Source organism: Scleropages formosus, chromosome 24 (genome assembly GCF_900964775.1).
Source record: "Scleropages formosus chromosome 24, fSclFor1.1, whole genome shotgun sequence".
Lineage (NCBI taxonomy): Eukaryota > Metazoa > Chordata > Actinopteri > Osteoglossiformes > Osteoglossidae > Scleropages > Scleropages formosus.
In genome coordinates this window covers 15,422,255-15,436,880 of record NC_041829.1, presented here as the reverse complement: position 1 = coordinate 15,436,880, position 14,626 = coordinate 15,422,255, and the positions used below count along the sequence as shown (strand labels likewise).

Genomic DNA, 14,626 nt, shown 5'->3' with positions numbered 1-14,626 from the left:
TCTGTCACTCACACATTATGGGGGAACTGAACAGCTTGTCTTTGGACTGTGGGAGGAAACCAGAGCACTCAGAGGAAACCCACACAGACACGGGGAGAACATGCAAACTCCACACAGACTGAGCGGGGATCGAACCCACGTCCTCAGCAGCACTACTTGCTGCGCCACCCAAAATTAAGTTCAGGCTTGAGTTTGGATAAACAGCAGCAATGACTTCCCAGAGAATGACCCTATCAGACAAACAACCTGTGCTTAGATAACTGTCTGTATCTAAAACTCTTCCTCGGTTGTCCAGCGCACTTGTGTTCACGCTGATTTGTGTATCATTTTGGAGAAAGGCGTCTGCAAGATGAACACCTATGAAGAACAAGGATAAAGCTACGTAGAGAAATGTAAGAATACATAAAAAGGTTTGCAAATAAAAGCACTTTATTTTAAAAGCATCTGTACCATGTACCTTTAGAATCCACAGGACCTGCAGCTGAGCTCATGAAAAAGTCTTTTCTTGTGTCTCTTCTCCTCCTATCTGTCAGTAGGGGGCACACTTGCAGCAAATCATGTGCAAATGGTGCACGTATGAGAGCAAAAAGTGAGCAGTGATCTATTTTCCGAGTGCGTGACCTTTGAAAACCATCGAACCGAGTTGTGCGTCTTATTAAAGGAATGTAGGACCGGCGCACTACTTCTGGAACTGGAACATCCTTGAGAGCAAGATCGTCATGGGGAGGGAAAAAGAAAAAAAAAAAAAGCGGTTCCAAAGTCCTCGGTCTTCGCGTAGCATCTCGTTTAACGCAGAGCCGTTAAAAACGATTCGGGAGGGACGCGGGAAAAATACTTCTGCGTGAAACGTATAAAACGAGATCTTAACGCATCAGATAATAGGTGTTGTGCCATTGTGTGCGAGAGGTCACTCTCTCCTTTATAATTTATTTGGAATAATTTAAAGAAAAGCACGAGGGATCCCACTGGCGTCGCTCTCATTCGAGGGACGTCCGATGCGCGCCGTGCGGGATTTCTCTATGCCCACCTCGTGTGGCTTCTCCATAAGAAGGAGTCATTGCGGAGCACTTTGGCCAGTTTCTCGTTGAACGGGGAGTAGAACTCCTGCAGGATCTCCCTGGTGATGGGAAGCATGGGCCCCAGGCTCCTGTCCGCCGGCCTCCTCATGTTGGACGCCGGGCTTTTGGTGATTTCCGCCTCCTTCTGCTCCGTCAGGCCTCCTGGGGGAGGAATACAGGAATAGGAATGAAGGAAACGGGGGCCTTTTTCGGTACATCCGTCGTACGAAAAACACCCGGTGTGCTCTCAGCTTAGCGAAGCCCTCTGCAAGGGCGATGGTGGGAACGACTGTGTGACGCAGCACGACTTACACGCAGGAATCAGTCTGCCCCCAAGCACTTGTTTGCTAGAAGTTGCGAGCGACCTCACACGCATCAGGGAACCATAGGAGGCCCAGGGCAGGCGTTGATGTCCTCATGCATTTCTCATCGAGAAGAGCCACATTGAATCAACGGTCCACCTTCCTTTTGCGGGAGGAAACAAGCCTCTGGAGGAATCCCACCCAAATGCGGAGAGACGATGCAAGATCCACACCGACAGAGCTGGGGCTGGGTTCAAACCCACAGCCCTGGAGTTGTGAGGTGGAGGTGACGCGTTCTCCCGCCGAGCCGCCGTTCTACCCTTTCCTGAACTTCCCGATCTAATTCCAGTTGCAAAGAAACTCCTAGGGATGTAGCTGAACATTCAGACCTCTGCCGCTTGATACAGGGACCCGTGAAAGGAGCCAAAGAGGGTCGTGGGCAACGGCGCCCTCTCCGGGTCACGTGTCAAAGCACGTTTAAGCAGACGAAGGTGTGACGGGGATGAAGTGGCACACAGATAGCTTCTCCAGCTGCCATCACCCCCAGACCAACCATCCAGACCCCGGTGGTGCCCGAGGGGAACGGCACAAATATTGCACCTGCCCGGTGACACATTTTCTCAACAAAAGAAGCCATTCTTATTTGTAGCACTTGTGTACGTTTGGCGACTGTGCAAGTTAACCTCTAAGAGAAAGGTGATGCGGTCATTCCATTACATAAAGGGGTAAAATCACCAATGCGGCTGTCAAAGACCGTCTTCCTGGTTTTCAACATGTGTACAGTGATGTACGCGTTCTCAGTTAAGTCTGTGCACTAAAAAAAAACATCAACCACGTCACTCAAGAGTTCCTCTTTTCATGGCTCAGCTAAATTAAAAGGTTTTTTTACTGATGGCTCCCTGCAAAGGTTCACGGAGTAATACTGTTGTCCGGACAACAGCGGTAGTTCGAGGATCTTTAACCGTTTAGCTCGTATGTATTGCCCAGGTGCACGAATGTCACAAAGCAAAATTGGACCTACGCTAACATACCGAGGCTGAGGAAATCGAATACTCTGTGCATGGTGTATTTCCGGTTCGAGGCGTGATCCTCCAGGCGAAGCACGAGGATCTGGTCTTTACGGAAGACGGTCAGCCAGTCGAGGATGTACACTATGTAGAGCCCCACTTGCAGTCTGACCTGTGGGCAGAATAACAGACCATGCATTACGAAATGGAGCGAGTGTTGCATTTTAACTATACTATTACACCTTAATTGTTAATACCTTAACTATTAATATTTTAATTATACTTTAACACACTCATTCCGCCAATGTGGGCTGATGAAGGCTCCACGTGACCCCGTCCCTCCGATTATCTTCCGCACGTAGATCAGTAATTAGATACGGGTACGAAAGATGTTCAGCCGTCCTTGGGTCAGCCTTGAAGAGACTGAGATGTCGGCTATCGAAAAGCGATTTATTCAAATTGCCGCCGCCTCGTCCCGCTCGCAGATCCAATACGACCAACATCGCCGGTTCAGTCGACCAACCCAGCGCCCTTCGCTGGGATGAACCTCTGGGTCGTGGTGGTCACAGGGGAGTAGTGTGATCTCAAGTGCTGGTGCCACGGAATGACTGTCTGGGCTCTGGCAGCTCTAACGGTGGAATTCCAGTCCGTTCGCCAAACGCGGCCAGTTTACATCACGAAACACCCCCTTCCCCATGTAGCCAACTTGACACTTTAAATAACTTGATTATATTTGCCTGAGGCTCTCTTAGCCAGATAACCAATTTGTTCCAACTAATTCACTGTGGTGCGCTTTATGCGCACGCGGTTACGCCTGAGCAAACACAATAGGTGCGTCTTGGATTGCAGGCAGATATGAGAGGCACTTCTCCGGGAGCCTCGGCGTGACCCACAGACCAGGAGCATACAGTAAATCCCCCAGTGATGAAAGGTTTATTAGGAAAACAGAGACACCCCTGTGATGGGGATGAATTGCAAGGAGGTACCAGGTCTGGTGTATCTCGCACACCCATCAATATGAGTGTTCGGGGCCCGGTGACCTGATACATGGATCTCCGGAGATCTGCTCGGTCTGTCCGGCAAGTATGGATCTAATACCTTCCACAGCCCTTCCACCGAGGGGCAGGAGTTGCTCATTTTTTACAAAGCCCAGGCTTCCCGTTTCATTTTGGAACCGTTGAGCGGTTTGCTTTCCGTTACCGAGCATTTCACGGTTCCCCCGTGATCTGTTGCTCGGTGGCGGGCGGCACTCACAGGCATGGCATTGTTGAGGGTGGTGTTGTACACACATGCGCGCATGGGAAACTCCGCCAAGCAGCCTTCAAACAGCTGCAGAGACTCAGAGACGCGCTCGTGGAAGTCCTCCGTCGACTTGTTGGCAATGCCAAAGTAGAGGTAATCGGAGTACAACCTGCACAACAGCCAGAGGCAAAATAAATATCAGGTACCATTTCATCAGCCTTGCATGCCAGAGAAGTGTCTTTTTAAAATATATACTAATTTTCTGAAAAGTATTTAGTCATTAACTGGATGTGACCGCTTCCATTTAACCGTTATCCGACTACTTTTATTCAAAGTTTAAAAAAAAAAAAAAAGAACGACAGTCATTGTTAATCACGTAGAGTACAAGCAAATTCAAAACTTTGCAAGGCCATCATTATTCATTTATATAGCTTTTTTTTTTTCTTATTTAATGGAATTTCAGAAAAATGTTCAGAGAACATAAGTTTTGGGGAAGTTATTAAAAGGATTTGCTGGCACTTGCTGAAGAAAAACTTAAGAAACACATCGTGACTGCTAGGCAGAATAAGGGCCAGGGGGAGGTTTTTTATAGGAAAATCATACTTCAGAAGGCCTACTTTACAGAGACATAAAACCTTCATGACATTCTTTAACACTAAAAATAAGCTCTAGTGGGATACAATGAACACCTACGGGCTTTTCATTGTGTGTATGGAAATGGCAGAAGCCATGAAAAAAATGTTAAAAGTAGAAAAAAAAATTAGAAAGAATTGTGATCATACCGTAGTACAGTGGAGAAGAATACGGAGATTTAAAACAAAAAGGTTTAAAGAGAAGTGGGAGGAAAGCAGGTAAAGGAGGCAAAAACGGTAAGAAGTGGCAGGTCACACCTCTCCACGGGGTCTCTCAGCATGACGATGAACTTGGCGTTCGGCTGAACAGCATGGATGAAGTCCTGCACCAGGAATGGGGGCTCCCTGTCTGTGGCATTGTCATAGAAATAGACCCAGGCATTGTTGTCCCACATGGTGGAGGCACTGGCTTCACCTGTCAGACAAGGAGCGATCGCAGGCCATCCGCTTAAAACATTTACCCAAAGATTTTCTCCAAAGCACCCAACAACATGAAGCTCCTACAAATACAGGTATTTACCCATTTAGACAGCTGGGAAACATAGGGAAAATACTACTTATAGCAGCAGGCAGGATTTGAACCTGCTACCTTCTGAGCCAAAGGGAGGAGCACTATCCACTTTACTAAGAGCTGCCTGGACAAAGCAAGCGCCAATCACAATCTATACACTACACACTAACACCGATTCTATTTCTACTATAACACGCAAAGCAATCACAGTCCGCCTCTCACATAAACACCAATCACAGTCCCCGTCCAAAGCGAAAACCACTCACAGTCAACCACGCTCACAAACACCAATCACAGCCTACCTCCCACACAAACACCAATCACAGTCCCCCGTCCAAAACGAAAACCACTCACAGTCCACTGCCCTCACAAACACCAATCACAGACCACCTCGAAAACAAACACCAATCACAGTCCCCCACCCACACAAACACCAATCACGGTTCCCATCCAAAACGAAAATCATTCGGTCGACCACGCTCACAAAAACCGATCATAGACCACCTCCCATACAAACACCAATCACAGTTCACCTGCAACACAAACACCAATCACAGCATACCTACAACACGAACACCCAATCACAATCCACCTCCCTCATAAACACCAATCACAGTCCGCCTGTCACACGAGCACCAATCACAGTCCGCCTACCAAAAAACACCATCATAGCACACCAATCACATAAGCACCAACGACAGACCACGAACCTGAGACAAACCCCAGCCACAGTCTATTTACTGCACTCCTCCTGCAGACAAAGCTGCTGTACTCTAGCTAGAATTAAACATCAAATTAGCCTGTCAGTTTAAAACAGACAGCACAGTGTAAGATACCTGGGATCAAAGTGAAACAGTAAAAAGGAGAAAACATTTTTGCCGGATTACTGCTTTTAAGCCCTTGAACATTATTCACTGAGAAAATGCTTTTCTTTTGCTCAAGAATGGCTGGTTGCATAGATCCTTGCAAAAAGCCTTACACAACAGACTGGGATTTAATTCTCTCATGAGGCCTGGCTTTGGACGCCCCTCTGAAAGGGTAATTAATGGTACAGAACTACGGAGCTGTGAAGAAACTTTACTTCAGTTCGAAAGACCAAGGCGTTTAACAGGAAGAAGGCTCCTGTTTAGCAAAGTCGCATATCCTGAATGCGTGGGCAGGGCTCGAGTCATGCGTAAACCGCAGATCACGATCACCATTGTTTAACCACGACCAGCCGGAGCGACTGCTATAGGCACCTCGTGCAGACCCGCCAGCGGGAGATGTGCCGCTCCACCGACCGTGTCCAGCACCTCCTGCAGTGCCATCATTCGATTTGCGACAAGAGAAGAAAATACGTTGGCAGAGGAACGGGATAAAGGACCGCATGGCAGCTGCCCTAGGCCTTCTGGGGCCAAGCCAAAGCGCTTATTACTCATAACAATAGGACTTAGGAGAGGGCCGTTTTGCCTGGACAGGCGCTTAGGTTCAAAATAAATACATAAACAGAAAAGGATGAACATTAAAAAAACATTAACATTAAAAAAACATCCAGACTGGGACATTGAGTTCTCCAGAAATGAAACAGATGGGCAGTTTGCACGTTGCCCGTTCTTTCTTAGTGGCTGATTGCTAAGTTCTCTGAAAGTATAAATGGACATACCGCGTGAGATGGGGGAGACAATCCAGACAGCACTGTGATCGGATCCCACAGCAAAATCACCCCTGATGTGCAAAAGCCTGGCCGCTGTTGGACCGCTACCAGCGCTTCTGTTATGCGTGATCTTAGGGCGGCAATGCTGAACATTTCGGGGTTGAAAGGTGTGGAGTTGGGGGACCGGGTGCCGGCACTGAACAGGAGTACAGTACAGGAGGCGGCAGAGAAACCAGGCCTTGAAAGGAGAGGCAGGGGCTGGACCGAGGAGTGTCACTTTACACACGTCCACCCTAAAGTGAATTTTAGCGGAAAGCAAAATAATAAATAAAGCCACCATGTGTCAGACAGTAGCCGGCTGGTTGTGCTTGAAGGGCATAGGGGAGCATTTAGGAAGTCGTTTAGCAGCGATATTGCAGCAGTATTACAGTAAATTAATACACAGGAGTGCATTATTCCAGAAATAAATTTCTTTGGCGGAAAGTTATGCACAAAAGCTAGTAACAAGGTATCTTGCATAAGACTGGAACCCACAGAGACTAATGTACTCACAGGATTATAATACTTTATAGGCTTATTCCTCTCATCTATTCTCATTCTGAGAAACAGGAGAATGGATAACCCAAAAAAAACAAACATTTTCTATATCAGATCAAGCGAGAGACTATCTGAACGGTGAATATTTATTGAAAAGTTTTATGTTCGTAAAGAAAAATATGAGCAACAGCTTAAATCCTGCTGTGTAAATGAAAGTGCAAAGCAGGTTCTGACCGAGTAAACAAGGTGAGAACAGCATGTAGCCGTTTGATTCAAAAGTGCTAATCATGAACGCTAACGCTAATGTGAATGCTAATCCAGGGGGCCTGGTTATCAAGTCGTCAAAGCGAGGTGTCACAGGGGGGAGCTGAGTCCCATGGAACTGGTGTAAAAGTAAAAATATCCTCTAAACAGTAACAGTAACCCTAATGCCGACATGATTCGCTGTACAAACACAAGCTATGTCCAGACATATGGGAGCCATGAATTTGGTTTACGTAGTTGACTTGCTACCTTCCAGCTGACTTGTTGACTCCAACAGAGCTGACAAAGAGAAGCCCGAAAACATAGAAAATGAACAGTGAAACAACCGGTCACAAAGAGGTTTGTGCTATAAGCCTGTAGTAGTACTAACCACTTAGGACTAGGTTCAAATATCTTCTCCTGCTGTAGAACCCTTGATGAAGGTAGTTACCCTCAACTGCTCCAACATATTTCCCAGCTTTATAAATGGGTGAATAATTGTAGGTGAATTTAGATGTAAATTTACAAACTTATCAGTGTAAGTCTCCTTGGAGAAAAGCGTTAAGTACCAAAATAAAGGTTGATAAAAACGGTTACCTATGATAATGTTGCGCTGCTCGTGGCTTCCAGAAGCGTTTCCCAGCATATGATCCTGGATCTGATAGGCTGCCAGGTCGAAGAGGTCCAAGTAATCTTCGACAGGGTAGCGGTCGTGGAAACCCTCGCTCAGCCGGATGATTCCTGAGAGGTGGCCCAGAGGTGGGGTAGGGGGTGCCATTAACGTCAGTCAATGCTTAGCCGCAGTTACAGCTGCAGGATCTCTTCACAATCGTAATGAAACATTGAGCTGCCTGCGGTCTGGCTAAACACACTGAGCTCTATGTGATTACAAGACTTTACAGTTGTAATTGTAAGTGTTTTACCCATCTTGATTAATAGCTGAACTAGACGATAATGGGTGAAGAAGCTATTGTTTTGACTTTGCCTGATGTAAGACCTTGTAAGGACTTGTTCTCCTGTACCTGTGCCTCCACGTCACAGATGAAGGTGCAGAAGATAGAAAAACAAGCTAAATTGCCTGGAGAAATTGTCACAAGGATTGTCGTAGGCTATGGCACGTGGCTGCAAGACCAGTCGACAACCTTCGTTTTCGAGATTCTCTTCTAGAAGCTTTTGACACAGAACAATAAGAACTTTGTACACATGGATGACAAGACATCATCTTTAGTTTCTTTTTCAAGCCTTCATCCTCACCCCTTGCTGTATCACATGATATACATAATGGATCTGTATGTCTCCAGTCTTTCAGTTTCATGAAATTCATCTAATACATAAATTTCACCCTAGCAGTTTCACAACCACTAACCGCCAACATGAAAATGATGAAAAGTTATAAAAAACTTCTCAGTTTAGCCGTCAACTTTAAGGGAGGGAACATCTACAATGAAATATTGGCCAAGTCATCGTGAGAGAGGAGATTAAAGGAGTTGGAACTGAAGGCTTGCAGAGCATTGAAGAAGAAATCTTTTCCACTCAGGGTTGACTCATGCAATTAGTGTATTGTAGGTATCTCGATCTTTATTCATCAGCACCAGAAAGACTTTCTTGGCTGTTAGCCAGCAGATTTGTTGTACATAATCTTATACCTCATAGAGGAATCCGAACTTTCTCATTTATCATGTTCAGTTCATATTCCATATGGAGAACGTAGACATTTGTTGTTAGCTATATCCTGAGGATTTATTCATGAGTGAGGTCATCTTCTAGTCTGTCTTCTCGGCAGTATTTTTTGGCATGAGTCACAGGTTATCTTGCATCCTCAGACTTGGTACAGACAGTCATGCCTTCCTGTTTAGACACAAGACAAGGGCAAGACATGCCTTTCACCAGCAACCCAGACAAATCCATCTGGAAGGACCCCAGGCATAATCCAAAAGCAATCTTGAATGAATTTGTCTCCCCTCAATCCAGTTTCCCCTTCATCACTTCACTGTACCTCGTGGGTAGACCTGCTCTTGCAAGGTACTTTATGAATACTCCTCCACTTAATAATACAGAACAACCAAAAAAAAAATCCTTTACTCTTAGAAATCACTGAAAGCGTTTCATCAGTTTTAAAAATCGTAGTCATTTTCCATTTAATTTTTCACCGAAGGATTTAGTCGGGACTGATTTGTTAATTTCATTGAAAGTAAAAGATAACAGCGGTTAAATATAATAGCAAGAGTTTTCTTTGATTCAGTTTTGCTTCTTAACCTCTGCTCTGGTTCAAACAGACTGCTTTTCTCCTGGGGGAATATCTGGAATATCTTTGTTTTGGTGCCGTCTGATAGTCTGACCCCCATCCCCCTCCCTTCCCATCTCCTTGCTCCTCTCTGCTGCAGTTTTCTTTCAAGCCGAGACTGACGCAGACCCAGCTTAAGTCTTTCTTCTTTCGAGAAAATCATTATTAGGAGAGTCGCTGGGCATTAAAATCATAAAAAACCTAATAAAAACTGTTTTTTAAGATCACTGCAGGTATGATCAATATGTACAATATGGGATGAGCCAGTGAGGTTGTGCATATGGGTAGTGTGTGAATCAGTGAATGAGTGTGTGTGTGTGTGTGTGTGTACGTGCGTGTGTGTGCAATGGTCCAGTGTCTCCAAAGAAGCCAAAACTGATAAAAATGTGTACACGTCTGGGTTGCTGCAAGGCTTGCTGGTGCCTGGAGAGACCTTTATCAGTTAGTCGGTGCCCTCCTGTTCCGTGTTGTCTCCTCCATCCTCCCTTCCCCCCTCTCGTGACCTCAGAAAAAGCGTGATTCCTCAGAGACTGAGATCCAGCCCCTCCACACACACACTCCCACACCCCGGATGTCATGCCTGAGCTGACCTTGATCCGTCCAGCAGAACACGCTGCGACGGAGTGTGGCGGAACACTGCGTCCCGAGCAGAAGCTCCACTCTTCGGAGGAACAGTTCCTTGAGCATCCAAAGAATAATAAAGTGTCTCTCTAACATTTACTTGTTTACTTGAATGCAAGCCGAGCAGGAAAGAACGGCAACAAAGGCTCTACGCTTCCTTTCAGCCTGCTTTTCTCCTCTAAACACCGAACAGAAGCAATGTTAAAGAAAGCAAGAGATTTCTCAACTTGTCTTGTCTTTACTTTCTGTAGACTTTCATGTAATTGTGCATGACTGCCAACATTCTTTTGACATTCTTTGAAATGTGAGAAAAATCATAACCTGAGCTGACGCAAAGTTGTCGTAGCCTTGGTTGTCATTAATTAGGCCTTCAGTTCTTTGGTGCAACTTATGTTTTGGTGCAGCTTAACAATGTTAAGCTGCTAACAACGATTTACCCATTTACAAAGCTGGGTCATTTTAACCAGAGCAGGTTAGGGTAAGTACCTTGCTCAAGGGCACTACAGCAGCAGATGGGATTTGAACCTGGCTTCTTCATGCAGAACATGGCAGCTCCAACCACTACGCCATCCCCTGGCAGAGTGATGTCCGTTATGTATACAAATACATGTGTGGATGAGTGACCCGGTGTAAGTAGTGTATCTAGTGGTGTAAGTTGCCTTGGTGAATAAGGTGCGTGGGCTGATAACACTACACAGAGTTCACTAGAAGTTGCTTTAAAGAAAAGTGAAATGTAATTGGTTAATTTATTTCTACTGTATTGGTTTGGGGTGAGTACCCTAATCAAAAGTGCTAGAGCGGGATCAGCGCTTGAAACCCCAGTCCTTTGCATGTTAGGCACCTACTCAAACTATGACTTTATCTGCTGTCTCTAAATATTTAAAAATGGACACGCTTCGATTGACTTAATTTGCACAGAGGAGCAGTAAGCCTGGGTAGATCTAGCGCAAAGTGCACAGCGGCTAGAGACGCGACCCTTCATCTGCAGCCCTGCTACATCCAGTCTCCATAGTTTGAGGAAATTCCATCCTGACACTGGCGTGAACACATTAATTTGTTATAGATGAGCAGGATATTCCTCAATTACTCGAGTCAGCATCTGGGTTCTCTCTTTTTATGTCCCTTTTATTCACAGCACCCACCGAAACGGTCCACATTTTCATGACCAGCGGAGATCCTCAATTATTCATAAATCTGAATAATTGCCTCCGAAAAGTGAGACGTAACGTTCTATAAATAAAAAGCCTTACTGGTGGATTGAAGTGCTTATTTATTCCCTGTTTAGGGTTCACGGCAAGATTGATTAAGGAATCAAAAATGTAAAACGGCGGTAAACAACTCGCATTTCAATTCAGACCCAGGGGAATAAGTGAACAGAAGAAACTAAACATCAGTTTCAAGCAACGCAAAATGACATATTTCACAAACCGCTATACATTTATAATGAATTTCATGACCCTGCAGAAAATTTTTCCAAACCCTGTCCTTGCAGAGCAGGTTTGACATACACATCAGAAATTTTTATATCATATTTTATTGCCAGTGCTATTTCTGATCTTATTGCATAACAGGGATATCGGTGATGAAGTCATAGAGACATCACCAACTTTCAGCGCTATCTCACACTTAAAAAAATTTCTTGGATCATTTTTTTTAAATAGATTGTTTCCCATTACAGTAAGCCTCATGAAAAGCCTATAAATGTCTCTGCAGGCCGCGAGCCACAGACCGCCCAGCCTGGAATTTAGCCTTAAAAGAGCCATGGGTGTTTATGATTTCCCCTTATTGCAGTTCACCACCAGACTCGGGTTCCATCGCCCAAACACTCTAAACGCCGTAGTCAATCGAGCACGCTCCATAAAGAATTTAACACCACGGCAAACAGAGGCCTTGGAGTCAAGGTAATGACCCCCTCTGAAGAGGAAGAACTTATCAGTGGTCAGAGCAGCGCTCACTGAAACTGCCCGCTCAAGTTCCCACAGCCTATAAATATGTACAGTCGAGAAAATTAATATTTGACTCTTATCGATAAGTGGCAGAGGCCTTGAGCGAGTTCTGTTTTTGAAGTTCCCTAATTACCGTTTTAACGAATGCACGGATTAGTACGAATCTTCCTCTCCCCTTGAAAGGACACCGGCTTCGGTCATCATCGGCCATTAATTTTTCACGGATGTGTGGTTCCGTTGGGCGTCTTCAGTCCGTTTTCTCACTCGAAGTGACAAACACAAAGCAGGCTGCTTCAACATGATCAGACTGAAGCAAATTCCGATCTGACAGCGATGCTCGTGCGGTTACCCTGCAAAGTCTGAGTCATTGGCTGTGTGTAGGAGTGCTCACTTTCAACGTCTGATAAGGTTTCAAAGGTAGCGAGACCCAGGTGTCTCAGCTCTGCTCCGGAGCACAAACAAAACAGCTGAAATACCAGTGCTGATGGCGCACTTGTACTCCACAGCACCTTTTCTTATCCGAAATTGCAGCTTTTACACTGAAGAAGCATCTGTAACATGGACTGGATGTATAACCTCACATGGCAGGTTAAGCGCTTGTGCACTGGAGCCTGTGTTTTGTGATTAGTTGAATATATTGTTGAATCTGCAGCACATTATACAAAAACCCACACACATACACCGAAACAGCTTGTCCCGGGGGGGGAATCACGACGAGCCAGAGCCTAACCCGGCAACACAGGACACAGGGCTGGGGACACGCCCAAGACAGGACGCCACCCCAAGCATGGCTCAAACCCCAGACCCACCAGAGAGCAGGCACAGGCCAAACCCGCTGCGCCACCACGCCCCCATCCTATATATGGAAACCAGCAGGGCACTTTCATGGTCTGCTGCCATTCTAAACTATAGGAAGTATTAGGTTTGATTACTGCAATGCTAAAACCACTGGTGTCCAGTGCAAAAAAAGAAAGATGAAGATTGTATACAGCACCAATGAGTACCTGCGCTTCACCACAATTGCCTGAGCCAAAAAGCACAGAATCTGGGTGACTGAGAAACGAAAGCTGGTCTTCAATTAATCAAAATTGTCTGACCTGAAAGTGTTTGTAAGTTGTGCCTGTGTGGTTCCCACTCTCCAGCATAGAGGAGGCAGTGTCATGGTCTGGGGTTGCTTTGTCGGTCATAGATGTTGATCTATACCAAAGTCTTGGCAATTTCATCCAGCAATTGTATCATTGTATGCATGAGAGGCATGCCACTCCACTTCATCCCATTATGGCAAGTCGGGCAATCTTTCTTCAGCAAGACAACAACCCTAAACACACCTCAATGTTGTGCAAGAACTATCTAGTGAAGAAGGAAAATGAAGAGGAACTCAAACTAAGCGTGCTCAGACCTTCGACTGCTACTGCATTTATGATAAATTATAACACGTCCTATTCTCTCTCAATAGCATCACCAAATCACGTCTTAAATCTGTCCAAAACCACTGTAGGTGAGAAGTGAACGGAGGAGGTATAGACTCTCACCAAAACGTTTCCGGGTCCACCAGTGCGGCTCCTTGAACGTAGTGAAACGCACGTCTGGGTGCAGCCGCAGCCGATCGTACAGGTCAGTGGTGCCACACTTGGGCTGTCCAATGATGTAGAAGTAGGGCAAGCAGCGCATGCGGTAGTGCCTCTCGCCAAGGTGATGAAGGTGCTCCCGGAAAGCGCTCCTCAGGTAGTCAAAGACAGTCCGGAAACGCCTGGAGTACCGCGCATACAGGTTGGACCCATACGGGTCAGAGGACAAGTTCCCCAAATGCTCCTCATACCAACATGGGTTCTTGACGTTTGGCAAGAACTGGCGAGGGATGACAGAGAACAGCTGCAACACGAACAAGAGCACGCAAAGTTTAAAAATATTAAATTAACGTATAACTCGTGAGTAAATAACAGCAATCTGCAAAACACACAGCTGTGTATAGTGTGAAATAAAACAGAAAACATAGTATTCGTACGTAAATAATGGTATTCTGCAAATCTTACAGGTTCTAACACAAAATATATTACACATCAGCTCAGTTTTTTACGGTGTCATATGTTTATTATATAACAGGATTTTTGAATTTCCGCATTGCATTAATAAATGAGAGCTCACATAGAGGTTTATTTATACTGTTTATCCCCAGCAGAAAACATATACACTATATTGATTTTATGAAGACAAATCCGGTTAAAGTCAAGTAGTCCTTTGGTTTGTGTTTTTCAGCCATAACTGGAGATGTGTCTCCTACCACTGAACCAGGTCACCTGTTTCACACCAGGCATTCCATGCAAGTGCTCGGCGTGTGAAACACACAACCCGGGACGTGCCATATGGGACAGGGGGAACGAACTCAGCCGCAACACAGCTGAGAGGAATTCACGTCGTTGACCCCTGTAGAGGTGCGAAGGTGATTCATTCTCACATTTCTGCAGGCGCGAGATGAACTCGCAAAGCGGCAGAGTCCTCGAGGTCCTGTCGCTTCACAGTTACCGGGTTGAAAAGGCGGGCTTTTCCTGTTAAAAAGGTGCCTCCGCCTCTAAGTTTCAGCCATACCTTCCACGTCTCTGACCTTTGGTT

At 45.6% G+C, this 14,626-nt stretch overlaps 1 protein-coding gene across 4 annotated transcripts in view; it reads right to left on the bottom strand.

Moving 5' to 3' along the window:
- Nucleotides 1–447: 447 nt before the first annotated feature.
- The window catches only part of LOC108939475 (carbohydrate sulfotransferase 15-like), a 41,029-nt gene continuing 26,850 nt past the window's right edge, over nt 448–14,626 (bottom strand). For 3 of the 4 annotated variants that reach the window (XM_018760844.2, XM_018760846.2, XM_018760845.2), the window contains exons 3-8: nt 13,549–13,888; nt 7,763–7,906; nt 4,500–4,656; nt 3,622–3,778; nt 2,392–2,539; nt 448–1,220 (exon numbers count right to left, since the gene is read on the bottom strand). In XM_018760844.2, the coding sequence (XP_018616360.2) occupies nt 1,018–1,220; nt 2,392–2,539; nt 3,622–3,778; nt 4,500–4,656; nt 7,763–7,906; nt 13,549–13,888 (1,149 nt within the window). In that variant the 3' untranslated portion in view covers nt 448–1,017. The remainder of the gene's footprint in view (nt 1,221–2,391; nt 2,540–3,621; nt 3,779–4,499; nt 4,657–7,762; nt 7,907–13,548; nt 13,889–14,626) is intronic. The other variant, XM_018760847.2, reaches the window with a different exon arrangement.